Here is a 27,167-nt window from a genome sequence, read left to right as displayed (position 1 = left end):
AAGGGGTAAATTCCAGGTTGATGACACTAAAACAAACGCTGAGGGGGACTAAAAGGATGCCCTTCATCTTCTAATAAATAGAGAATATGCACGAAAAAAGGCATCGCTGAGAGTGCTTAACGAGCTGCGTTCCTAGTATTTTTCATAATTTTTTTCTGATATGGGAAATCGCAGAAGAAATGATTTTAAAGTGAGAAAATCTGACACCTTGTAACGTCATCAGGCGGAATTTCCCATTTATGCCGCAATCACACGCGCTGAATGTGGAAGTCATCGGCCCGATGCCTAAATTTTCCGCGTGTCGCGCAAAATTCAGCAACGATTCTCAGCGACCAAATGTTGGGTTTGTCTGATCTATTCGAATAGATTCGATACACATCTGGATGAAAGTAACACGAATTTGCGAAATTTCAGCTGTTGAGCGATGACTGTTGACTCCCATATTCAGCTGCCAAACTCAGCGTGTGATTGCGGCAATTTAAACGCATGTATTCAAGCAGATTAGGTCATTTGGTCAAATCTCCTCTAAAAATTGTTCATTTTAGAAATCAAGGATAGTCTCATGCTCAGTTCGCTCAGAAGTTTCGTATTGAACATTAAATTCACAGAATTTCAGACCCCTACAAATTCTCCATATTATTTCCGAAGTATATTTTTTCCCCATTTTTTTTTATTTCCTTAATTTTAGGAGCAAACCATCGATCTGTTCACACAGTGTTGAACACTGGAAAAAAAACACATTGGACCTAGAGTCCAGACTCTTAAAAACATCGACAAGAAAAAATATTCTTGATTCAATCAGATTTAAGCTTAAATCAAGAACCAAGCATCTTAATTTGAGCGGATTTCCTTTTGATTTAAGCTTAAATCTGATTGAATCAAGAGTCTGTTTTCTTGGCAATGTTTTCAAGAGTCAGCTTAAAACGATCAGTACTTTCCATCTTACTTTACTGCCGAATTTTTAAATCTGCTCAACACGAATAGATTCGATTTCGCCAGCAGTTGCAAATTGCCGTGTACATTTATAGCAAGGGAACATGACTAAACGTTATTTAAACTTTTACTAAGTGCTCCTTGAATTTATCATCAGTAAAGGTGACCTTATTGCTCGGAAAAATTTGAAACACAGCCCGTTTCCTTAGCCTTTCTACGTCAAAATGTGATATTTCTCAAATCTCGATTTGGAATAATCAATTTCGCTCAGTAACACACAAGTGCAATCTAAAATAGTCTACTATTTATAACTACTCGAATCAAGCACACTCAGTTCACTGTGCTGTCCATCATTCTTGACGCGGAGAATTTATGGAGCAAATAATAGCACATATCATGGCAAGTGGCTGCCAATCATCAGTGTATTGTAAACGTCAATTGCACTGTCCCACAGTTTCCATGTTCGTGTCATTAATGTCCATTATATGATAAGGTGCTAACACGAGGTTAAGAAGTCAACCGATAAATCTTGATCGCATTTCAACCAATAATCTGTTTGTGGCGGTGTGGTCATCAATGAGTAAAAGAACCTCTGTACTCCGACGGAAAATTTGCAGAAGATCCGATTCGCCAAGATGGTTCCAAATGATGATGCATAAAGTGTTAACTCGCGAGAGGTCTGATGACGTCACATGCAAATTATCGAAACATCTGCCTCGCCAACAATCGGACCTATCGGCAGTCTCATGACGCTGAGGTCCATCGACAACTTATCCCGAGAGTGAAAACACAACTTTTACTGAAACGGTGCGGGTGGAGAAACGATCGCTTTGCCAAATTTGGCATGGAAATTCGCGAATAAAGCGTTCAGAGCCGAGGCTTCATCCGGAGATTAGCAGCACTGCAGACGGGAGTTAATAAGTCATTGCGCCGGGTTGCATCACGGAGTATCATAACACGGAGTCGGCGACCCTTGTCCTTCAACCTGTGACCCGACCCCTGCCTTCAGCGGCAGCCCGCAATACGGTGGGCACTTGTTACGGCTTTGTGTTTTGCCTATGCTCCGGGCGCCTTATCGACGAATCGTCGATGTTAGAATCAGTAAAAGTCCATTTTTGAATTAGCCCAGAAGTGCATGAACATGCATGCGAGTTAGTATAAAACGCAAACCAGGTAAAACGCAAACCCCGAAAAAAACCGGCAACTGTTGGATGGTGACAGGATAAATTGCTAACTCGGCGTTGTCGTCCATCTGTCAAACTGGTGGCTAGTCAAATCGAGTTTATGTTCCATGTTTTCGGAACGGGTAGTCTTCAGAAAGATCCGGAAACAGCATAGAATAGCGGAATTCGTTGCGGAATCATTCTCGCACTTGAAACTACCAATTTGGAGTTCTCCAAAATTTGAATAGCTGGAAAACGTTTAAAGATGAGTAAGAGGAGTAGCACAAAGGGGGCGAGCAGAGGTCCTTGGAGGTCACAAGTTGGACAGAGATTATAAAGGGATGCGGAGAGGAAGGGCGGGGAGGAGGCAAGAGAACGAAGATTGATGCGGAGGGGTGTGGGAATGGGAATGGCTAATGAATGATGGGGAAGGGTGGATGGATGCAAGAGGGGGAGAGTCCATCCAATCATCCGTTTCGACACTAATTTTCAAAAATAGGGATTGCCGTGGCGGCTATCCAAGGGGCTGCGCCCCCTGGACCCCCGGTCACTCGCTACGCGAGCCATTTCTCTGATTAGTTGGACATTTGATCACTAAGGCCTTGTCTCCACGAGCCGTTTCGCGAGATTTGTCCCAGGGAAAAATCCCACTTACGAAGTTGGGAAAAATATTGAGTTAACCAATATTTTTCCCAGTACCAAGTATGGTACTTGTACTCCTCGGACCCACTGAGAGAAGAAGAAGAAGTGAAAACGAATTGTGCGATATTTTATTCATTACTACATTGTTAATGTTTGTTTAGTTAAAATAATGGGTCTAATTGTCAATTCAGTGCATTTATTATTTTAATCCCGGTTAAATACTCGACTTTAACTAATTTATCTTCCCGCGCAAACTAGTCGCAGGACTGTATGAGCCCCGTCCCGTGGAGACGGTAACTGGGAAAAATCCCAGAAGTTTCATTCCTGCGATTCGAACTTGGGATAAATCCCATGAAAACGTCCCGTGGAGACAAGGCCTCATGTATATACATGTAGGAGACTCTCAAGACAAAAATGATTTTGTCACAGACAGAACCTTGTTACCGGAGTGTGCCATCACTTGCACATCAATAAATATGTGGAGATGAGGCAATAATGGGGATCGATCATTTCTTGAAAAACGCATTTGATTGGGCCCAGATGGCACACGGTTATTCATAGAACGTTCTATGGATATCCGAAGAAAAAGACGAATTAAGAGAAATGCAACATTACTGAACTCTACGGATAATTTAAGATTGGTTCTCTCCAAGAACTTAAAAAAATCATAATCAAAGGGCAAAACTAGTCTGAACTTCAAATTTTTGGAACATCGAAATGAAAGTGTACCTGTCAAAAGTAGTGAATCAGTCTTTGCAGAATTGGTCGTTTAATGAACAACCAACCGAATTAAGATTAAGAATTTACTTGTTAGGTATTAATGTCCTGAGTGCTGCACACTATGAGTTTTATGGACGCTCAGATTAAGAACTGATTCTCAGGTATAACAAAATCAAAAACAACGGCGTTCAAATGATTTTTGTCATATACAAATGATAGTGAGTCAATTAATGAATTTAACAGGTGGAAATCAAAGAATTGAGGTAAGCTCCCGAGCTGATTATAAGTACCTACTTCACGAAATAAATTGAAGGATTGTAAAACTTGACAAACGATCGATATACGACATACGCATGGCACATTGAATTAAAAATATCAAAATTAATTTAGAAAATTTTCAAATAATTCACATCTTCAAAAGGGGCTGAACAATTTTACTTCAGTCTACAAAAACAATGTTGAGTACTATTAAAGCTGTTTGATTTTGCGTACTCTCAGCTGTGCTATCAGAAAGCACAATTATTGAAAGAGGAATATAAGCATGACGTACCTATAGGAAAAAATAAATCCTGACAAAAAGGGAAAACATTCGTAATTTTTCGACACGGTTGAACTGATCAGGGTTTTTTTTTTTTTAATTTATTTTTTTTAATTGTTTGATTAAGTTTATTACATAGTTTACAATATACATAAATATAATATAAAATATAAAATACAACTGTCAAACAGACTGATGAATTACTGTAAAAGAGAAAAATAAACACAACACCTTGGTTCTCATTCACATACAAACTTTTTTCAATACTAGTTTCTTACTTGGTAAGAATATTTTTCTTGTATTCTAAGGCTGATTTGCCCAATTTACCTCGTATTGTAATGAACGCTACAAGTGAAACCAATGTTTGATTACCACAATAAAGTTATGATAAGTTGAATTTTATTAGATTTTTATTTCTATCTTCTGGCGTTTATTCAACATATTCCTCTTGACAATATTATTGCCTAAATGCGAGTATTCACGAACTATTTGTCATTTTATGCAATACATTCAACTTCTTGCTCATTATGTTGTTCAAATCAAACCTCATTAATTGAAAAAAGTGTTGAAATTGCTGACATCTTACATCCCATTAAACTGTTTGTCAATTTTTCTTCTCAAAAAATTGACAACGCATGTCGCAATGATGATCACAGACTCCTCATTAGACATTCTTGCCACGACAAGAAAGCCAAGGCCACCAAGCAATGCAGAAGCATTATGCCTGATGTCCGAGGAGTAACTGCTTAACGATAACAAATCCTCTGCCAGGTCAAGTTCAAAAGATGTTACGTGTCCAGTGTCTCTTATCTGGACATAGAGATTTCTTAGACTGTCCGGGTCCAACTCCGGAGCGCCAAAGAACAGAACTAAATAAACAAATTACACGATCAAATTAAGTCCCAATCAAATGAAAATTAAGATAAATTTAATTTACAAACAGGGAGTAAACTCATTAGGAACATAGACTTGGAAGGGAGGTTGATTAATCTACCCAAGGTTTTGGGCTGCCAATTTACATATACAAAGGCTGTCCCAAAAAATCTGAAAGTTGATCCGCTCTGAGCAACCTATTAAATGTATAGAAAAACGGTTTACATAATTTTGTGGTTTATTTCATAATCTTGATAAAGATCTCTGTTAGAGCTCATTCGTGAAAAATTCCCCTTTTTACGGCAATTTTTCGGCGACGTGTAAAAAAAAAACCCTGCGGAATTTTCGAGTCATTTTTCTCTCTTCATACCTCGTCTTTTTAATGGCAAATGAACTTTGGAAATTAATTTTACAACCTTTTAGAAGCAAGATACGACAAACCTACAACAATTTTCATGAACGAAAGTCTAAAGCTCAGCTTAGCCAAGATAGGCTTTGGCGCCCATGATTCGTCTCTTCATCGAGTTACCTCTCGAAATTCAAACAGTGGTAGATCTTACTGTTTCACCCACAATCTCATGAGCCACGTACTTAGGAACATCTAAAATATTGAGAGGGATGACAGTTTCTACATATATAAAATTGATTAGGATTCCAGGTGGATAAAATTGATTACTTTAGTGGAAGCACAATTTTCGGGGGCTGCAAAGACTTCATTGAGGCTTCAGAAGTCCGTTACCAGCATCTTTGTTGTCAAAAAATATGGTTGGGACGTCAACTTCTTGACAGATTGGAATTTGCTGATCTCCTAGTGGAAGGAAATGTTCGGATTTCGTGGTAACTGTTATAGATTAGTCGTATCTTGCTTCTAAAAGATTCATTTCCAGTCTTCACTTACAGAGTGGAGGTGGAGAGTGAAAAATGACTCAAAAATTCCGGACGGGTTTTTTTTTAATACGTCGCTGAAAAATTGCCGTAAAAATGTGAATTTTTTACCAAATGAGCTCAACAAGAGCTCTTCAGAAAGCTAATACAGTAAGCTACATGATTCTGCAAACTGTGTTTTAATATCTTCAACAGTTGGCTCAGAGGGGGTTAATTCAGTTTTTTTGGGACAGTCTTTGAATCCTTCTTCAGATGTAAGAAGGGTTTCGTAGCTCACCTCTGCTAATAAGGTCACACGAAACTCAGTCATAATTTAATGACTGCTTAGACCATGCTCTCTTAATACTTGAGTTAATAAGGCTTTTTAATACGTCGTCTGAAACTGCGAGCAACTAAATAAACCACTGTAAAACTCATGCACTCACTGTCCACCTTAATGCCTTACACATACAGCCTGCAACCCTCAATTCCCTTCCTCACTACTACCCCGATGAAAGAATACGTTTCTGAAATAGGCCGTTGAGATAGAACGTAGGGCTCACAACCTTTTGGCGCTTAAGCCCTTTTAAGATGAACAGCTAAATTGTCATTACTCAATATTCATACAAAGGTCACTTACGTCTATTCTGAAAAACACAGTTTAACTTACTTTGGGCCCTTTGGTGGGCCTCTTCTTCAATCTGCTGTTGTTCTTTAATTTGATTCATCGTGTCATCTTTGGGTCCTTGAAGAAAAAAGAAACAAACAAACAAAAATTAGCCTTTCATGTAAGAAAAGTTTCATGAGTAGTATTCTGATGAAAAAATAAGTTTCTGAAATAGGCCGTTAAAATAAAAACTAAACATAAGCGTTTTACGAATGTTGACTTTAAGATTTAGGCCTTCCTTGTCTGTTAGTTAAGGGTTTCTGTCCAACTATTTATGAAATGATTATAAGGTAGAGAGAAACAAACCCAATTAAGTAACAGCTGGAAAAAAGACCGTTGAAGTTGAAGTATTAATGTTCCATAAAAATCACTGTTTCAAAGCCACTCTAAGTCCAATTTTCAATAAAAAACATTTTTGTGGGTCTTGAATTTTACACAAAGGGTGAGTAACGGAACTTGCTTGACTCATTTCATGCTCAATTCATTTTCTGAAGGGCTCAAGCGCCAAAATAAGGATTCATGCTAGACTCAAGTCTCAAGAGCTCACAGGCTTTTTGGCGCTTAAACCATTTTGAGCTGAACAGCTAAATTGTCATTACTCAATATTCATACAAATGTGATTAATTTCTATTGCCATAAATACAGCTCAACCTACTTTCTTCGCTTTCGTGGGAATATTCCTTCCATAATTCCTCTAGTTCTGCTTGAGGATCAGTTATTATGGTATCATCTGCGAGGCATTGAAAAAAAAAAAACAAACAAACAAACAAACAAAACAGAAATTAGCCTTTCATTTAGGAAAAGAAAAGTTTAATGAAAACACTTATGTGGAAGTGAATAAATAAGGAAAATGATGAAGAAGTCAATGAAAACTACTCAAAATAAAAAAAGAGAAAAAAATGGAGAAAACAAGAGTGACATTAAATAACCATTGCCCACTGGGGACAATTCAAAGACTGTGCCACTTGGCTTGCTTCTTTGATCAACTGCTTCTAGCAGCTCAGAATGGTCTTTGGTGCAGCTATATAAAAAGAGATAGAGAAAAAAAGAAGAAAAATAGAGTTAGTAAATATTGCAGACGGAAAAGTTAAGGTACCCTTACAATAAATAACGCTTTCTTTAGGGAGAATAACCTCCTGGGATCAAATAATGAGAACCAATTGATCGCCTTTCTTTGAAATCAGTAAACAACTATGGTTCAAACAAGAAACTAAAATATTTTAACTTGTCAGAATAATGTCATCCGAGTTCACTAACATTGCAAAAGTGCTTCTTCGTGGAAAAACAGGGGAAATATCTTTACTCAGGTGTTGCAAAAACTTTCTTCTTTAATTTATTAATCAAATTGTTTTATTATTCATCGTATCACTCTTTACTCGATCTTCTTTCCCATTCATAGCCTTTGTCACTATTCAGTTGTGGCATCACCTGGACCTTCACTAAGGGCATTGTGTTGAAAATTCATTGTACTTTCATGATGCTAAAAATTGAGCATGGTTATTTTTTGGCAGAAGAACCCTTCTGGATATTAAATAACTGTCAACTTTCGTCACAACAACTGAAGTCAAATATTATGTTTTTTACATATATCTTAAAAACTACACAGTTAGGAATTAACACTGGAAGTTTTTTAAACCGAATCTTCCTCACCCCATGTACTTTTAGTTACACATGGAATCTCTCCTTTATTGGTTAATTAATTTTAAGACTTATCTCGTGTACAGCAGCTTGCAAATTGAGCAGCGTACCGAATGTGAAGCAATATACCTCTAGGGCCCAGGGGGCTGGACCCCTTTGCTCTGCGCTTGTTCCAATTGCCAACTCCAAGTCTCGAGAGCAATGCTGCATCAGAGCAGTGGAAAGAGACCTTGCCATCACCCTTTCCCTTTTGTCTGGATCACACGCTGAAACTGAGAGCTGAAATAGGGAGTCATCAGAGTGTTCGGTGAAAATTGCTGTTGAGATCTACAGGATTCTTTGCTATTTTCTGTGATCAATGAGACCGAAACGGAACATGCGTCCGGCCATCTACAATTGATTCGGTGCCAAATTGGATGAAAAAAAATTTCAGATGTACGAAATTAAGACTGTTGAATGACCACCGATGACTTTCACTTCCACCTTTCCCTTTCAGTGTGTGATTCAATATCTATATTGTGATCAAACCAGCTTTACTTGGTGGCTTCAAGGCAACAAGAATAAAGTGGATAAATTGACATCATGATACCAATGGCATACTTATGACTTACTTGGTTTGGTCACAAGTCGAATTCTCGATGACGGAGGTGCAAGTGGGATCCTCACCGTAATCTTGGGCCCTTTTGTACCCGATACCTGGAAGAGAGAATTATTGTCCCAGATCAAAGACCATTGAAAACCATCAAAAGAAAGATTGGGGCTTAGGGCGAAAAACCAAACTTCATTGCAGTGAAAGAGGTCACTAAATGAAACGGAACCATGATATTGAAATATTTACACATTCATTTTATTATAAAAATTAGAGCAAACTGAAGGCAATTAAGTTTACATTTTAAGCTGACAGGGATGTTTTCTTGTGTAAATGAAAATCTTTTGCTATTCGGCTGCATCATTGAGTACCACTTGAGAAAATACACCAAATGCGGAACTTCATCTTTGAAGGAGGGATTTATGGGAGGAGAAACTCACCTAGGCAGCTTCTAAACTTCAGTCAATTCTTCTGGGTACGGAAAATAGGGAAACGTATGCAACTTTTGTGAGGGATGCAACTGATGTGAGGGATGATGTTCCCAGTCAGACTGGGAAATTCCTGAGATACGTGGAATTCAGATTGACCAAACGTCTCAGCATTTCCCAGAGCGTATGGGACATCTTGGGCGCAAGGGGGAAGTGATATGAATACGTCGCTGTGTCTTCTGCTGAAGGAAATGGCCAGAGTTTTACTAGTACTAATACTACATTAAAACTAGCCATTATTACCAACTACCTAATAGTATATACTGGTAATAGTATGGTAGTACTATTTACTAATACTACTAATACAACTATACTACTAATACTACTATACTACTAATACTACTATACAACTAATACTACTATACTACTAATACTACTATCCTACTACTACTTTAATACAACTATTACTACCCATTAAAAACGAAATATAAGTGAGTAAAATTTTTAAATTTTAAAAAATCTTTTAAAAAAAAATCAAAACCACTACTAAAAAACTACGACTAGATACACTATTATTCTATTATGGACCACTAGACAAGGTACGGATTTAAGCATTCTAATGCATGTTTCTTAATCAGAATATCACTTGGAACACGATTCTTGCATCGAAAATAACTGAAATCAACGCCTAACTAAGATAATAACGTTTTTATTTTACATTGGTTACGAGAATTTTGAATTGCCTGGTCACAAGAAACGCAATTCTCTATGTGAGTTAAGTCGCGCCTCACAACAGTTTTGGCAGGCTTCTCAAACGAACATTGTTCCTTTCCCACCCTTTATCGTTTAAAGTCTAAACAATTTACTGTAGCTGAGCCAAAGCATCAAGATTAAAGTTGCCAGATTTTCATATCACAGAGATTTTCATGGTAAAGTTTAGTAAGCGATTTGACTCAAGTAGACTATTGCGTTTTCACGACTGGGAAGTTTGAACTCACGCGTCAAGAAACATTAAATATCTTAGTTAGGAGTTGATTTCAGTAATTTTCGTGGCGCAAATCGTCTTCTACGTGAAATTTTGGTTAGGAAACAAGTAGCAGAATGCTTAAATTCGTACCTTGTCTAATGGTTCATTATGAGGTTTTCGCTAGTATGGGAAGATCCATACAAAAAAATATTAGTGACCAATACATCACAAAAAACTGCATTTTATATAAAATGACGGTCATAACAAATTGTTCTACTAATATTACTACACTACTGATACTATTATACTATACTAATACTATACATTAGTACAGTAAGAGTTCGATTTACCGGATCCTCGAGGAACCGCCGAGAGATCCGATGAATCGAGTAATCAGTTTTTTAACGGCAATAGCGTGAAATTTCAGGTCCGATTTTTGAAGAAAAATTTTGGCATCAATTCGGTGTTCATCTCAGGGAAATCTCTAAATAAGGTTCCATAATTCTTTTTTGGCGCTAATGCGGTGTAATTTGCAGAAAAACTTGAAAATTACGACGGATTTTTTTCTTTTTTGCTTTCTTTCTCTCTCCTTTTTTCCTTCATTCGGCGTATTTTGCGTTATACTGATCAGCCGATGTAAACGGCCGGCCGCGAACACGTCCCATCAGCGTTATTGGCGCGTAGTGTAAAAGATAGCGGCGCGGCGCCTACGAGTTACGGTCGGTCGAGTTACCTACCGATTGCGCCACCGCAGCGTGGCATTTTGCGAAGCAATTTTTCGGGAAAATCCAGTAATTCGATATAAAATGTTGTCACCAGATCGGGAAAAAATCCGGTAAACCGAACAAGCGGGTATATGGAAATCCGGTAAATCGCAGGTATTTTAACATTGTCCATATGGGAGTATGGCACGGACCGCAAAAAAAATCCGATAAATCTAACAATCCGGTAAATCTAACTTTTACTGTACTAATAAATGTTCACAAACCACTTGATTTTGATTACAATGTTTAATAGAGGAATTCCATTTTGTTCAAAGATGAATATTATTTTACTACAAATATACATCTTGGATCAATCAAGATTTTCCTCTTGTTTGAAATACAGACTAAGTTTTGCTACCTGCAATTCATCACATACCCTTTCAGTTGTTTCAGTTGATTTTAATATTCATAGGTTTGAGTCTCTTGTACGTAGAACATTATAAAATTTTCCTTTCAATAAGAATCAAACTACTGCTAGAGCTGTTTATATTTGCTTTTATTGTGCCTAATTTCACTTAAAGACAACAGTGCTCCTGTTATAAAGTTGTCAGATTCATATTTAGGACTTTAGGAATGTTGCCGAGAATTTCTTCAGGTTATGTAAGTAAATCTTTTACACGTTTGCCACTCATAAACAGCATTGCAAAACATTGATTTAATGCGAGTTCTGAGTGGGGATAGAAGTATCTATGAAGAATGTTGAAAGATAGTACAGAAAATAATTAAAACCTTACGTTGCTCGCTGAACTAATATTCATTTTAAAACTTTGACCGAATAGTTTGGCACACTTTTTGGATAGAATATTTGAGCAAGAATATGATGCTATACGTAAAAGTTTACAGAGTTTAATAGGAAGGCACCAATCCTCATTTTCAAAAAAATCGAGTTGCGTATAAGTGGTTGTGAGTTTAACTATTACAGTCCACAGAAACTGTTTATAGTTGAAGCATGGACTCGAAGTAAATTTTTGTAATTGAGGTTTATGGTGGAGTAAAAGTTCAAAAATGTTTTCCTCGATTTGAACTGAATGCGTCTTGGTGCGTCACGTTAGACGCAGTCCAAAAGTGGATACAATTTGAGACTCAAAAATCTGAGACAAAACTAGAGAAAGAAGTAAATTAGTAAATATTTAACAAAATGACACTAACTGTTCTAATTTAATCTTCTGTTGTCAAAATAAAGACACAACTGTTCAGAAAGAGAAGTACTTTGATTCCCTTTCACGAGCCTCAAAGGCGTCTTAAGGTGCTATACTCGAGCATACATCTAGCTACTGCACTATACTCAAGCATGCTTACCAAAGTGGGTTTCACTTGTTTCGACAAGGTTTGTTTGGAACAGGGTTGTTCAGTCGAGGGTTGTTTCGAAGAGGGTTCTTTACACGAGGGTTGTTTCGACGAGGGTTCTTTACAAGAGGGCTGTTTCGACGAGGGTTGCTTAGACGAGGGTCCAAATAAAGCCGTATTGTGCGGATGAGAGCATCCATTCTTGTTTTCTTGCAAGAAGTGTTCAAAGCACAGGAAGTGCTGACATTTGTCATTCTGGCAACATCCAAATACTTCTTTGTTGCAGATTATACACCGGGCGTCATTTACACCATTGGGTGCTCTGCTCGATCTATCCTGCTGTAACTCATAAGGAAAAGTTTTGTTTCTGTGATTCAGGAAATGAACCTACACTAATGAAAGAGATGAAGTTTCTCTTTAGTTATTGGCAACAAGGAATGCATCATGAGCATTAAGAGAATTCACGACAGCTATAATAAGACAGCTATTTGTGACTTAGTGGGTTCAGACAAGTGAGGCCGCTTCTACTGCAGCCTCTGCATACAAGAGTTTTTCTAAAAAATTAAAGTAATCTTTCGACAAGAATATTAGCAGAGGATTATATAGGATAAGCGTCGAATACGAATCTCACAAAAAGCATCAACCAGCAACAGTATATGAAGCGAAAGATATGAGGTGGCGGCACAATAAAGAAATTGGAATTTTTTAAAACTTTTTTCCTTATGGAAACTTTTAGTTGAGTCATTTCCCCTCCTCGCTTTATGAATAGAAATGAAAAAAAATAAAAATTCTGCACTTTTTAAGCTAATAACGAGACATCAGTTTTCTTTTTAAGCAATCTTATTAATTTGGAATCAGTTATGTGACTTAATAACTAAATTTTGGCTAACATTTTGATAAGAGATTGAAATCTCAAAGCGGTATGAAATTTTCTCGACCAGTGAAAATTTTGGATATGACCATCTTCAACCCTTGACAAGGGCAAAGTTCCATCAGACATTAGAACTGAACAAACACAGTTAATAAATCAGGAACCAAAATTTTAGCCACATTATCTGGGCAGCGCTCGATTTTTAAGCCACTTAAATTTGATTTTTAGGCACAGTTTATACACAGCTCTTAGTGAAATTGCCGCGCTTTTCTGAATGTTAACATTTTAGAAAAAGAAAAACTGGACCAAATTCAGCAAAAAGGGACTAAGTACATTGTGATGTTATTAAGACTGTGCAACTTCTACTTAGCATGGAAAATAATTTATAGCTCCTTTCCCCTAAGTTTGATCCAATTGTGCCAAGAAAATTGTAAAATTAATGTAAGACACTTAAATAATGGTATACATTAGAGATGAATTAGAGAAACACGTGAGAGGCCTTAGATAAAATATGTACCGCTCTACCAGGAGGAAGGGGGTCCACGGTGGCGTTACATAACGCTTGATGCTGCATTTTTTCACTGATTATTAGCTCATTCCATTACATTTTATTTTAATGCTTCAGAATTTTTTCTTTATATTTATTTCTCTGTTTTTGTTGTTTTTTATAGGTAAAAAATGTTCAGATCTCTTATTTTACTTTTGTTTTCTTTGTTCATTTTTGCTTCTATGCATTTTTTTAACAAAGACGAAAAAGTTAAGAAGTAACTGAGATTCAGCAGCAATACTAGTACTGTTTAGGGGGGTGGTCAAGAGGACCATTATATCTTCTTTAAGAGGGGTGTTGATCTGCGATATGGGTGCATTATGACGGTGAGGGGACAGGGAAAAAATCCCATTTTTAGCGTTACATATTTTATGTATGGCCTATAAAAGCTCAACTGAATGTTGTAACTTATGTGGTGCATCTCCGCTCTATACTCGTTTTGATGACTGCTGATGAAACATGTTTTCTGGATTGTTTCGAGAGCTCCTTTGCTGTAAATTTAGGACATTCCTATTATTTGCCTTCGAATTGAAATGGAATTCCAACTTCATTTGGTACATAGATTCTGAATTATTTTGCAAACTTTAAAATATTCTTACCGACTGGTAGTTAAGAGGGTCTTTTACATCCTTTTTGCGGTAACTGGCGAAAAGCGTGTTCGTTAATTTGGAAAGTTGGTACTTCCCCCTGTTGAGGAATTCCGAAATGGTAATTAGTCCCAAGGCTAATTCCTTTTCATTCCTTTGCTGCCTTAACCGGTTGAAGACGTAGCCTTCCTTTGGAGGCCTTTTCGGAGTTTTCCCAATTTCCGATGAAAGCATGTTTGCATCGGCTTCCTTGACTATGTCTTTCAATAATTCTGAGGCAATAATGTAAAAGAGAGTGAACAAAGTCAGTATTAAAAAGGTCTACCTGATAAGCATAAAACAATTCTTGACAGGCAGGAGAGGGAAATAGCTCTCCTACATGTCCGATAATATATGAAAACAAAAATTATATGTTAAAATAAGTAATATGCAGTGCTTTTTTTTAAAAAGTGAAAAAATTATTAAAAATGAACTTTGGATACTGCCTGCATACATAGGAAAAATGATAATATGAACAATACCTTCAATTCACCAACAAACATCCCACAAAAAAAAAAGGAAAAAAAAAAAATTATCTATTACATGATGGGTAGCGGAAAACAATATTATTTTGGCAGAATTCTGCTTCTTCTCTAGGTAGTTTTTCAAATCCTCATCCTCTAACTTAAGACCAGACACAGGCTTATTTCAAATAATTATTTTAGGATTACTTTTAATTTTAAACTTATACATTCAATGCAGAGACTGTTCATTAGTGCTATAATGACGTTCGCTCCTATTGATCAGATTATGCTCAGGCTCAAAGGAACTTTTGAGAATTTCTTTTCTACTGAGCAGATATTAATTCCTATGAATAGTACTGGAATGAAGCTTCTAGGAAAAGTCCTCAATCAGAAGTAACCAGTTTAGGCATATTTTGCAGGATAAGTCAAGTGAATAAACTAATGACCTTGTTCAAGAATTTTTAATTCTTGCAATTTTGAAGAGTAGAGAGTGCATATAGCTCACACGAATTTTCCCCAACTTTTTATAACAGTATTACCCCCAAAAAACAAATTTGAAGTTCAGTATTTTAAGCTCCCATTAAAGCGGATATTGCCAAGAAAAGCAAGATGGCGTTGAGGAGATCATCTGAGCGGCAGGCACTTTCTCGACAATGCGTTCTCTCTTGCGGGATCCTTGCACTGATGATGGGAAGTAAACAAACCAACAAACAAACACATCAGAATCTGATAGTTTACATTAAAATCAGTGTGCGGTTGTTTGTTGGCTTCAAAAAAGTATTAATATTCATGAAAATTGAAAGATTTCGATGTGTTTGTTTATTGGTTTATTTATATTTCCATTATCAATGTACGAACCACGGATCGCGCAAGAGGGAACGTGCGGCCGTAAACGTGGCGACTGCTCAGCGCCTCTCCTTGACGCACTCTTGCCTTTCCTGGCAATATTCGTTTTAATGGGAGCTTAAAATATGCGAATTCGAACTGGTTTTTTGTGGGTTAATACTGTTCTAAAAAATCGCGAAAAATTCTTGTGAAGTATACGCCCTCTCTACTTACCAGAAATGCAAAAAAGCAAAAATTAAAAATTATGGAACAAGCTCATTACACCATTTTTACTTAAAGAAAGAACTCAGCTGGACTTAAATTTCCCATCCTTAACAATAGTATTTACTTCAGTCTAAACGCTTTGTCTCGGCCCTGAAGCCTCAGATTTGTATTTTAACTAGGGCTTATGCTGCTTCGCCCCTTATTTTTCCTAAAATTAAAAAATAAAATTTAGAGATGAGTAATAAAATAATAACAACACTATTAAACAGAATTTTAAGTCTTATTATTTTCTCTGAACTGTTTATTTTTAAAATGTTTAAAACAAAACGGAATAGACAAAGTCCAAATAGTAACTAACAGAGGAGGAAAGATTTAAATGCAGCATCCGGAATGCAGCTGCATTCCGGATGCGTTAAGTGGAAAGGGAGGACGGACTGAGAAACTGAAAAAAGTACGTTACGTAACGGTAAATATTAAATAAACTTACCTATATGTGGATCCTTGAACTTTAAAGCAATAAGGTCCATCACCCGGAATATCAATTCGATTTGCAGAGAAAGAGGCAAAAGCAACAGCACTATTATAATTTCTGATATGCTTTATGAAATTTGGAGAATATAAAAATAATGATTTCAAATCGGTATTTGTCCGAATACTCGGTAAAGATATTAAGCCATTTTGGCAGCAGTTATTAAAATGACCATTGGACATTTCACCCTGAAAATGGCGAGCATCACAATGATGACAATTATATTCATTGAACCGACTGATAATTTGGTAACAAAATTTTCATCAAAGTTCTGATCATCAATTTTATACTTCCGAAATGAAGAAATGAAACTTTGATTTTCTATACTAATAACAAGTGAAGTTCTTGCTTCACTAAACGAACATGCGAAGAATTCTGGAAAACGCGACCACGTTTTGGAGGACGACCGCCTCGGTCATTGAAATTTCACTCATAACAACTGTTAAATTTAAAATTAAAATTAGTAAAAATTATTTTAACAAAATCATAACTGAAAAGTTCAATTTTTAAATTAAAAAAAATAAATCAGTTAATAGTAAATAAAAGAAAAATGTAAGTTGATGGCAGTTGAGTGTTGGAAGTAACCTCACTTAATGATGATTGTTGAATGAAAACAGCTGATAAAAAGACAGCAAACAGTAAAGTAAGATGCGTAGCAACAAAACTTTTCCGAAAAACAAAAAACCCCCACTTCCCCTCATCCAATTTATGAGTTTTTAGGGATTTAAAAATCGGGGACGAACCCCAGAAAATAATTTATAGTTTTCCCGAAGCATTGAGAACAACACCTTTCAAATGAACCAACGCCCCTCGCAATTAGTACAGTGGTTGATTCACAATTTCATTCTATTTTTCAAATTACATATTAAGATTTGAACCACCTTGACAAATTGATAGATCAATAGAAAAAGTCAGTGAAATAGTTCTTCAGTGGTATGACATTAGTAAATCGATAGTAAAGCAGACACAGGAATTTAGGAGTATACAGAAACTTGAAGAATTAATATTCTATGTAATAACTTCAAAGAAAAGTCCTACACCAAAGTGTTCAGCAGATTTTCTTGTCAGTCATGATTGGGCGGAAAGGAATAAACTTGGTGTCCAAAGACTTGCGATTTGAAATCTGTGGCAATAATCAACCACAAAAAATATATTTTGTTCCTAAGAAAAATTCTGTTGTACAACAAACATCTTAGACTTCCATTAGGTTGAGCTACAGTTTGGTTCAGCCACTTTCCACTCAGAAAACGAAAGAAGCCCACACTTAATGAGTCTCACAGTTTTCGATTACCTGTCCATAGAGTTTTTTTTTCTTACAAGAAATAGATTTCCTATTCATTGTAAGGTAGAAAACAAAATTATGATGAATGTACAATTTCGCAATTATTTTAAAATTTTACTTTTTAACTTACTCACCAATAAAATTCCAAAAACTGGGATGACGCTCCATTAAGGTACTATGAAAACTTTCTATAAAGTTGGTGGTCCTCAGAGGTTGGCGATAGACGGACAAACTCTTGACCCCAACACCTGAACAATATCAATCAAGACAGAATTTTATCACCATAAGTGTAACAGAAAAGTCGCTAACTAGGTGTCCTAAAAAATCATTTCTCATTAATATGCTAAAGAAGCTGTAGTAAATAATGTATTTTAAAGAATGATGCTCAACTAAATATAAAAACGGCTGGGAAATAACAAAACAACAGCGACACTACAGGAAGACTTACTTCTTGACCCAACTAGGTACAATCAATGTGTGATTTATTTAGGCTATCTGCAAGCTCATTGCAAATTCTCTTAGATAGCTGATTGCCTGCAAAATGAATAAAGTAAATACTCTTTTGCAGAAACAAACGGACTGCCTTTGTAACATTAAGGATCTACTCTTCAGCTACCGCCTCCCATGGTTTTAAATGGACCTCTTGCATAAGGTAGGGATTTGCTATTTAAGCGCTTTATACAATGAAAAATTTTGCGAGACACACAATGATGCCACTAGTTTTCTCTGAAATCAACTCCAGAGCTCAAAAGAAGCTGTTTGGAGTCTCCAAACAAAGTCACAATCCAGCTAATGTACTTGCTCCCTATCTTTGTATTAAGAGTTTATCTTGATATAGAGGTGGACTCTCAGGAGAGCGTGGCATAGCCACTCCATTATGGCCTCAACTTTGGGAGCTTTGGAGTTGATTTCAGAGAAAACTAGCGGTGCCATCATGTCTCTTGCCAAATTTTACTTAAGGATCAGTAATTAAATTGCAAAATCCTGACACATGCAAGAGTCCCATTGATTCTTGTCAAAAATTCTGCTGTCTGCCACTCAACGTGCTGAACATACTCCTTTTTTGTCCTGCAAGTTATCAACTATACTTCAATAATTGACTCCCAGGGGATTTCCTGTCTCTACTTGCAATCCTTCAAGGTGCCTAAAAGCATCACTTCATTAATGCCATGCAGACATTCTTCTTTAAGTTTGCTCCTTTCAATACTTTCAGTGACCTGACTCCTCCCTACGTTAATTGATTCAGTTCATTAGAGGATAAAATTCAGATATTATAAGTAGGCGTGGGCCTTAAATTAAACTAATAAACTATCAGATACTTAACGTACGGACAATCCAATCATAGAAAACATGGCACAGAAGCTTTTGGAAATCCAGCAAATTTGGACCCTCTCGAGTTTTGAGGGCTTTTTCTTTCTCCGTCGTCTCATTTTCTTTCTCCGTGGCCTCATTTTCCTTCTCCATGGCCTCATTTTCTTCTTCTCTGCTTTCATTTTCTTCCACTCTGGACACATTTTCTTCCTCCCTGGCCTCATCTACGTCATCAAGGATAAGAATTTCTTCAACACAATCAAGATCTTGATGAGGATCATCTTCTTCAGAAAGTATTTGTACTTCTTCTTCTAGACTATCCTCCTTGGCAAGCTCTTTGATCAAATTTTCAATAACTTCATAACCGTCCATAATTAATCCAGCTGGGAGAAGGGGCAGGGCGAGTATGTAACCAAAAATTTTGGAACCTTTTCCGTCACGTGCCAGAGGTCTAAGGTTAAGCTGCAAGCACTGTATTGTAACAGCCTGAGGTAACAGAAAAAAACATGCGGTTTACATAAGATGATTAATGATCGCTGGAGGGGCTATAAGACAATAAGGTATTTGAGGCAGTGTAATAGCTTGATAACACAATTTAAATAGCCATCATCAAAAATAGTAATTTGAAACCATTGTTGTGTGGGAACTTCAGTTTATGGATTCGCAGAAAAACACTGACACAAAAAGTGGCCTTGAGCTAAAAAAAGCCGTTTTTTGTCGTGTCAAATTTTTACCCAGGAAATTAAGAAAATCAAGAAAGTTTGTTGATTACTTCAAATAAGTTCTTATGTCCTGAATGACTGCTAACTATACTTGGGGAATTCATTGATGTCGATTGAGCGGTTTATCTATTCATCATCACAGTTGGGCGTCTCTGAATGAAGCTCGACCTCATAAGATATCTCGTCACACCACCAAATTACGAATGAGTACATGTCAGTGTGGAGAGTTTGGCGACTGGCACTCTAGGGTGGAGCGAAAAAGCATTTTTTCGAAATCCGTTGACGGCTAGTGAAAAAAAGGTGCCTTTTGGCACCAAATGGACGAGGAAAAAATCCTGGCTCTATAGGACAACGCTTTCATCAAAAACATGAGGGCTCGAATTTTCGAGGATTCTATTTTTAATGTCAAAATTTTGATTCATCAAACGCTTGTATCGCTAAATCGAAATTTCTTAGGATATACATAAAAAAAATCGCTTTTTTGGACAAAATATTGCAACAATCGATATTTGAATTCGATATATCACTTTTTCAACCACAAAAATCGATTCTCTGACTCAAATTAGCTGTAAAAACATATATGGTACGTATCAGTTGTGTCTTTTCAATCGTTCAGAAATTATCTTAGAAAAAAAACACGGTAAAATCGAAAGTTTGAGGTTTTGAAAATTCGAGCCCCATGTTTTCGATGAAAGCGTTGTCCTATAGAGTCAGGATTTTTTCCTCGTTCATTTGGTGCCAAAAGGCACCTTTTTTTCACCAGCCATCATCGGATTTCAAAAAAAATGTTTTTTCGCTCCACCCTATGGCACTAACTTTGTAATGTTATATATTTGGAGGTCGCAAATGATTGATGTTAGATGACGAGTCTGTTGGTGTCATTAAACTGACTGGAATTCGTTCTTATTTTAATCGCGTGATGAAAGATTTGATAAATCAGACCATAAGGTCCTGATCGAGAGATATTACACCGAATGCACTTTGAGCTGCCTACTACTAAAAGAGGTATATGCATCTCCTTTAAGAGTTGGGCCCAGAACGGAATCTTGTCATACCTTCACCTTTTGTAGAGGAAGGTTAAAGGAGTTCAAAACTGGAAGACTTTTTGATTCAGCCCCCTGGGGGAGGGGGGTGGGGGGTCAAAGACTTGCCCGTCTCCTTGTTTTGCCACTCTCAGGGTGCTGTAGCATTGCCTCTGAGAGACTGGACTCCATGCTCATTTATGTGGGATGTTCTCCTTGCTCTCTGACCAAAGCTGCGCGCCCAGTTTAAAATAGGCAATTTTCCTGACCTTTGAACTTTCCGCTTCTAAACGTCCGGCCTAAAAGTTTCCTCATCATACTTTTTAAAGAGTTAGGAGGAAAACAAGGCCAGGAAAAACATGTTTATTTTTGTTTAAAATGAATAATTAGCTATTTAGGGAAGCAGCACGGATGTGGAAAATAGGGGCCTTTTTTTAGCATTCCGGAGGTGAATTGGCGATAACCCCAGCTGAAGTTCACAAAACCCTATGATTTTATAGATTTGCTTAAAGCTCACATCCACTTGAAACCCTCGTATAAACCGCATATTGCAAAGCTTCTTCACTTCTATGTAAAAAATTGGCGAAATTGTGCCAATTTTCGACTTTGGCACCCCGCTGTATCTCCCCAAAATTATTTCATTCAGAAGAAAATGGAATCATATTCAGGGCAGCATTAAGGCATACCTAATCAATACATGCATGTCTTTCAGAAAAACAAAAATAGTCTTACGTTGAAGATGGAAAATCGATACAACATTCTGACACAGTCTTCATTAGGACCCTGGAAACTTACAGCAGATTTTCACTTCTTCAGGGAAGAACTGTTTTCTAGAAAAATTAATATTTGGATGCATTTAAAATATTCAAATACTAACATGAGCATAGTGGAAGTAGCACGACACTTGCTGAACTTCAGGGAACCTGCTCCGCAAAGAGTTGCTGATCGCTAGCTCCGAGTCCGTTAAAAAAATTTTAGGCTTCAGACATAACTTATGCTTAACGTAATCAATGATTGGCTCGTATGCCTTTTGAGATTTCTTTGTCATCAAAACAAATAAAACAGGAATGCCCTACAACAGATAAAGCAGTGAAGGAAACGAGAGAGAAAATGTTTAGTCAGTTTCTTTGCAGTAAATTGGCCTTTAATGCTAAAGCTAGCAGTAATAACTTTTTCATCTTAGAAATTGATGATAAACAGGTAAACTCAAATCTCATCGTCTTGATAACCACCAGGGTTGCTCGAAACAACGACTACGCAAGGAAACCTATTCGTCGGATGAAATTACTTTTTTTTCTTTACTGAAACAAATAAAGCGTGAAGTTTCAAAACCGGCGTTTCTGATGTAGGCGATTTTGAGAAAATGCCAATTTCCTTTGCAGAATTATATTATTTTCTTTTTAGTACCGAATAAAATTTAAGAAGACACTGGGCACTTCATTTATGGTACACAGTTATATCGTACAGGAAGTTGTTTCACTTTGAATAATGCAGATTGCAGGTTTTCGAGCGAAAAACTCTTTCTTGTCAATTCAAATGTAAAGCAAAGTCTTCTGGGATTTTATTTTACTTTTTTTTTTTTTTTTTTTTACAATTTGATACATCAGAGGAAGTCAGATTGACTACTTTACATGTAAAGTTAGAATACATTTTCAAATAAATCATATTATAATAGGGGTGTGCGAAAAGTGAATTTTGCAAACAAAACAAGTAGCGAATAATTTTGCCAATTATTCACGAATACAAAGCGAATAATTTAAGTCAAATACTTAATATGAATAATGTAAAATGACTTTGTTTATGAATAGTGTAAAATGACAAACAGGGTCTCGGCCCTATTCAAAAGTTAGAAGAAGAAGAAGACTTTGTTTACTAAGAAAATTCGCAAATATTACAAAAGTTCAGAAGTAAGTGTGATTATTTTTTTTAAAAAATTGTCCATTTGCTTATACACCTGCGCTTTCAATATGTGTCACTCTTGGAGTAAAGAAGGATAATTAACAAATCGTTTTTTGCCAATGGATATGCTCGAAACTGGGTATATTGGAGTACTGTGATGTGAGAAAAACAAATTTGACATTAGCTTTTTAGAAAAAACCGAATTTTTCAAAATGGCTGCTGTTTAAACTTCAAAATGGCGGAAAATTGGAAACCTCGGCTTTTGTCATAATCTAACGTCAAATTCTCCTTTTTCCTACCAGAGAACCGTTACATATCAAGTTTTAGACATATGTATCGGCAAAAAACGAGGATGCCAATTTTCGGCCATTTAGAACTTACACCACTCTGAAATTCGTTATTCATGACGACGCAGATATTTGATAAAGTGGGTTCGAAAATTCGTTATTCGCAAGTCGCGAATATTGGCAAAAGTCGAAAGGTGCACCAGTCAGTCACGGCTATTATTCGGCGAATATTTGAGATTCGCACAGCCCTAGATTAAAATAGTGATAAAAATAATGATTGTAATAAATTGGGGACAAGGCATCAAGGAATTCGTTTAGGCTGCCAAATGACTCTTCAATTAAAAGGATACGGAGGGTTGAGAAAATGGTCGTACAATCTTCATTTTTAAACTGAAGCTACATACATATTTGGTGGTAGTTTTATCAAAACTTTGAATTGAAGAAAACTTCTTGTTAAATTTGGAGATTTTTACTGTTATTTTGATATTATCAATATTGTTATGCATACTATTTTAATTGTTTTTAGGGAACATAGGTGCCGGTGATATGAGTCCATTATGTACAGCATATTTTTTTATCTCAAAAATATACTATACTCAATATTATATTATATTAAAGGTATAGTATGGAGATCATTATCAAAAGATATCTGCTAGATGGGATTTTTGACTGAAACTCAGACAATTTTTTCTGGTCAATGAAAACTGCCTCTGCTCCACCATCCCTTCCCCATGGAACAATATGTAACATACATCAGATGAGAGATGACATTAGCATGCTGACAAGGGAGGGCATTTTCTTAAGATTTTACTTTTAAACGATTTTGTAAATCCAATGGACCACCAGACAAGTTACGAAATTAAGCATTCCGATACATGTTTCTTAACCAGAATTTCACGTAAAACACAATTCTTGCATCGAGAATTACTGAAATCAACTCCTATGTAAGATATTAACGTTTTTATTTTACATTGATTACGGGAAATTTGAATTGTACGGTCACAAGAAACTCAATGCTCTACGAAAGTCCAATTGCGTACTACAACGGTTTCGGCAGGCTTCTCAATCAAGCAATGTTCACTCCCCACCCTGTGTTGTCCAAACTATATACAACTTGCTGTAGCTGAGCCAAAACGTCAAAATTGAGGTGGTGAGATTTTCATATTGTAGAGACTGTCATGGTAACGTTTAGTGGGCGCTTGGATTCACTTGGAGACCATTGCGTTTTCATGAGCGGGAGGTTTGAATTGACGCGTCAACAAACATTAAATATCTTAGTTAGAAGTTAATTTCAGTAATTTTCGTTGCGCGAATCGTGTTCAACATGAAATTTAGGTCAGGAAACATGTATCAGAATGCTTAACTTTCTACCTTGTCTAGGGGTCCATTGAGTTTTAAGTGTATAGGGTCCTCCTAATGGATTGTCAGTTATTTTACAAATTATTGTAATTTGTCACTTAAAAAAAAAAAAAAAAAAAAAAAAAAATCGGAATAAGGTTTTCCGCAATAAAAATATTGACTTTATTGTCTAAGAATGAAACTCAGCCGTGACTGCCCGTTTTTGAACAGAACGGCTTAAGTAAATTTGTGTGTTTACACTCAAAATGCAAGCGAGCGATTGGTGGAAACAGATTTTACTGGCACTGGAATGGAAGGGTCCAAGGAGATTGCCAATTTTAGAGTGAACGTTGTTTTCAATCATTGAATAAAATTCCTTGTTTCCATAATTTCCAAACAATTATTATTACATCAGATTCAGAATTTTCAACTTAATAATACCCGCCTCCTGATTCAAATCTAAAAAAGGTGTAGGGAGTCCTCCTCTTGGAGCTACACTCCTCAAATTCATTATTAATACCAATAGTAGCATAGCTTGAGCTAAAACTGCAACAAGTATAAATGCAACCATTATGCCACAGGATGAAATGTTCCATTAGGGTAATATTTACTGTCAAAGAGAATTGGAGGTGAACCTTTATAAATATTACCCCACTAACAAAATGATCAAAGTGGAACTTACAAGTCCATTGTCAATTACCATCACTGTCAGTAACTGGTAAAAGTGGAGCGAGGCTGGCACTATCTTAAATGTGGCATCAAGTAGGATAATCTTTGGGTATTTCAGGAATTTCTGGCTATTTTCCCCATGAAAAAGTACATTCGTGAAGGAGACTGTTCCTGTCGTTGAGAATCCTGTTTGTATCTAAAAAAAAAAAGTCGAACAACATTGAATGCTCCATGTATGATGACAAAGAAGTACTTGCTCGATTGCTCATAATTGAATAAAGTTACCTCCATACATGATGAAGATTTCACTACTGTTAGGAGTTGGTTGATATATTTGAAAACGTCAGATTTATAACATTCAGCAAAATAGAGGTCCAACTATAGTTGAAGCAATAGAAAATGCAGCTGATAATGAAGCGAATGCATATTTCAACGGCTCATCTCGACAGCACACATCAAGCAGAGAAAGAAACTGGACTTGCAAGCGTGGTAGGGAGTTATTCACTTCTACAGTAAATTGGAGGAGAATTTCCGATTTGAATCCCTGCACAGGACTGAAATTAAAGTAGTTGTATTAGGCTATGCAGAGTGATCCCTTGCCGGTCACTAGACAGTACCTATCCTTTTCACGCATAGTTATTTTTCTTCAATTGTCCTTGCTTAGTTCAACAATTTTGGCTGCTGGTGATTTCCAAAATTTTCAGGTGTAGCTTCAACATTCAAAATTTGTTGCCGAACATGCTTGGCAGAAATTTGGCAAGTCTTATGGCTCTTGAATGTTAGATTTAATCTCCAAAGAAACTTGCTTGCTTGCATCACACCAACCTCTTGATTACTTACTTTCCTTAATACATAAAGTTGAAAATGAGGAGTCAGCTGCTTTATAATATTTACTCAGGTTTACATATGAAGGGGCAAGACTGCAGTTGAATTAGACAGGTATCAAAAATTTGAGCTTTACCTCTCGGTAAAACGGCTTTCCATCCCACGTTTTCCCGTAAGACGTTGTACGCAGTTTCTCTTCTAGTTCTTGGAAAGAGTTTGGTAATGTGGGAACATTTTCCACTTTTCTTTTTTTTATTGTTGGTTCCACGTCTACAAAAGGTACATGGCCCATAACTGATGTAGGATACCTGCACAGAAATTTGAGCTTTTCGTTGTTCACATCCTACAATAACATCAATGTGGTGAAGGTAGGTGTTGACGTTGAATAATAGGAGAGGTGAGGTGCTATGAATCAGTTGTTCAATATGGCGGTGTATATTTTGCTGGGAATAATGATCTGATGACATGTCGGCTCAATAGAATGCTTCCATTAGTCAGGGATTTGCAATTTAAGTACATATTCTGACGTAAAATTTTGTAGGAAACTTGATGATTCCACTGGTTTTCTTGCCCCTTGACCGAAATTTAAAGCTTAAATAAGGTATCAGAATTGAGGCCCTAATGGAGGGGATCCCCCACGCTACCTTGGGAGTCCACCTCTATGTCCAGTCAAACTCTCCATGCAAAGTTCAGGGTAGCAAGGGGGATTCCCTCGATTTCGGCCTGAATTTTGAGAGGTTTCCAGAAGCTTTGAAGTGCATTTCAGAGAGAACCCGGGGCGTCATAATTGTGTTTCTCGCAAAATTTTTGTGGAAGATAATGTGCCTAAATCGCAAATTCCTGAGCAATAACTCCATTTTAATGCAAGCCTACCTTCTAGGTTGGCCTAGACAGGATTGTTAAAATCACAATCTTTACTTTCCATTTCCTTACACACATGAACATCTCCCTACTATGTTCAAAAAAGCAACAGAATAGTAAAATGTATGACTCTTGTGCAGTTCAGAAAACTTCCATAAGGAGCGTGATATGTTCATTTACTCAAAATATTTTGAGAGTAAATAAAAGTATTGAGAATATATTTATTTTTCTGAGAGAAATTATTTTTAGCTTGAATATAAATTTTAATTGAGAATAAATTTTTTTGCTTGAGAGGAAATATTTTTCTTCTCATATATATTTTATTAAGTGTCCAGGTTAGGTTAGCACCTCACCCGTGCAACCGGTGTTTTTACAGTGTTGCCGTATTATGGTACGTGTCTAAAAGCACTTTATCATACGTGTCGTGCATTGTGCAAGTGAAACTAAGGCTTAATATTTGTTTACTCATTGTTTATTTACTAAGAGCTTTCATGGTATGAACTGTCCTGATTTGTCAACTGGAAACTAACATGCATACGTTCCTGAAATTCAGGACATAAACGTTTTCAATTTCATCTAATTAAAGTAAGTAGATTTCAGTTCTCACTTGGTGATTTTTTCCACATTGTGCTTCGGACCAATCGGGGACTGTAAATTCTTTTTAAAGATGTCATTTCGACAGCGTGAGACATATCTCGTTTGCGGTGTCTGAAAATCTCCGCCTCTATGTTATTTTCTTAAAGGAGAACAAATTGACACCATTCCTTGAAGTTTATGCAAAATTTTCTTCG

The 27,167-nt window shown here is 36.6% G+C and overlaps 2 protein-coding genes across 6 annotated transcripts in view; one reads left to right on the top strand and one right to left on the bottom strand.

Annotated features, from left to right (window-relative positions):
• Positions 1–27,167, top strand: part of LOC109029756 (uncharacterized) — a 240,872-nt gene that overhangs the window by 98,163 nt on the left and 115,542 nt on the right. Inside the window, exon 1 of one of the 2 annotated variants that reach the window (XM_072306197.1) lies at positions 18,062–18,094. The exons of the other annotated variant lie outside the window; for it this stretch is intronic. Coding sequence (XP_072162298.1) covers positions 18,077–18,094 — 18 coding nt within the window. The 5' untranslated portion in view covers positions 18,062–18,076. Of the gene's footprint in view, positions 1–18,061; positions 18,095–27,167 lie in introns of those variants that run through there. 2 annotated transcript variants of the gene reach the window in all.
• On the bottom strand, positions 4,082–27,071 carry LOC109041082 (uncharacterized). Of its 4 annotated transcripts, XM_072306195.1 has the most exons (11): positions 25,652–27,071; positions 24,704–24,886; positions 21,375–21,569; positions 18,771–19,239; positions 17,577–17,690; positions 14,091–14,350; positions 12,086–12,412; positions 8,650–8,734; positions 7,056–7,130; positions 6,404–6,478; positions 4,082–4,865 (listed from the first exon to the last, which is right to left on the bottom strand). In XM_072306195.1, the coding sequence occupies exons 1-11, from the start codon at positions 25,805–25,807 to the stop codon at positions 4,579–4,581; spliced, it is 2,226 nt and encodes a 741-aa protein (XP_072162296.1). In that variant the 5' UTR covers positions 25,808–27,071; the 3' UTR covers positions 4,082–4,578. The 4 variants fall into 4 exon arrangements, 2 of the variants coding, with proteins under 2 accessions (XP_072162296.1, XP_072162297.1); XR_011900818.1 differs by lacking the exon at positions 4,082–4,865 and having other exon boundaries at positions 6,408–6,478; positions 7,056–8,317; XR_011900819.1 differs by lacking the exons at positions 4,082–4,865; positions 6,404–6,478 and adding an exon at positions 8,168–8,317 and having other exon boundaries at positions 7,055–7,130.

The sequence above is a fragment of the Bemisia tabaci genome, chromosome 1, assembly GCF_918797505.1.
Source record: "Bemisia tabaci chromosome 1, PGI_BMITA_v3".
Lineage (NCBI taxonomy): Eukaryota > Metazoa > Arthropoda > Insecta > Hemiptera > Aleyrodidae > Bemisia > Bemisia tabaci.
This window is presented reverse-complemented; position numbering and strand designations above follow the sequence as displayed.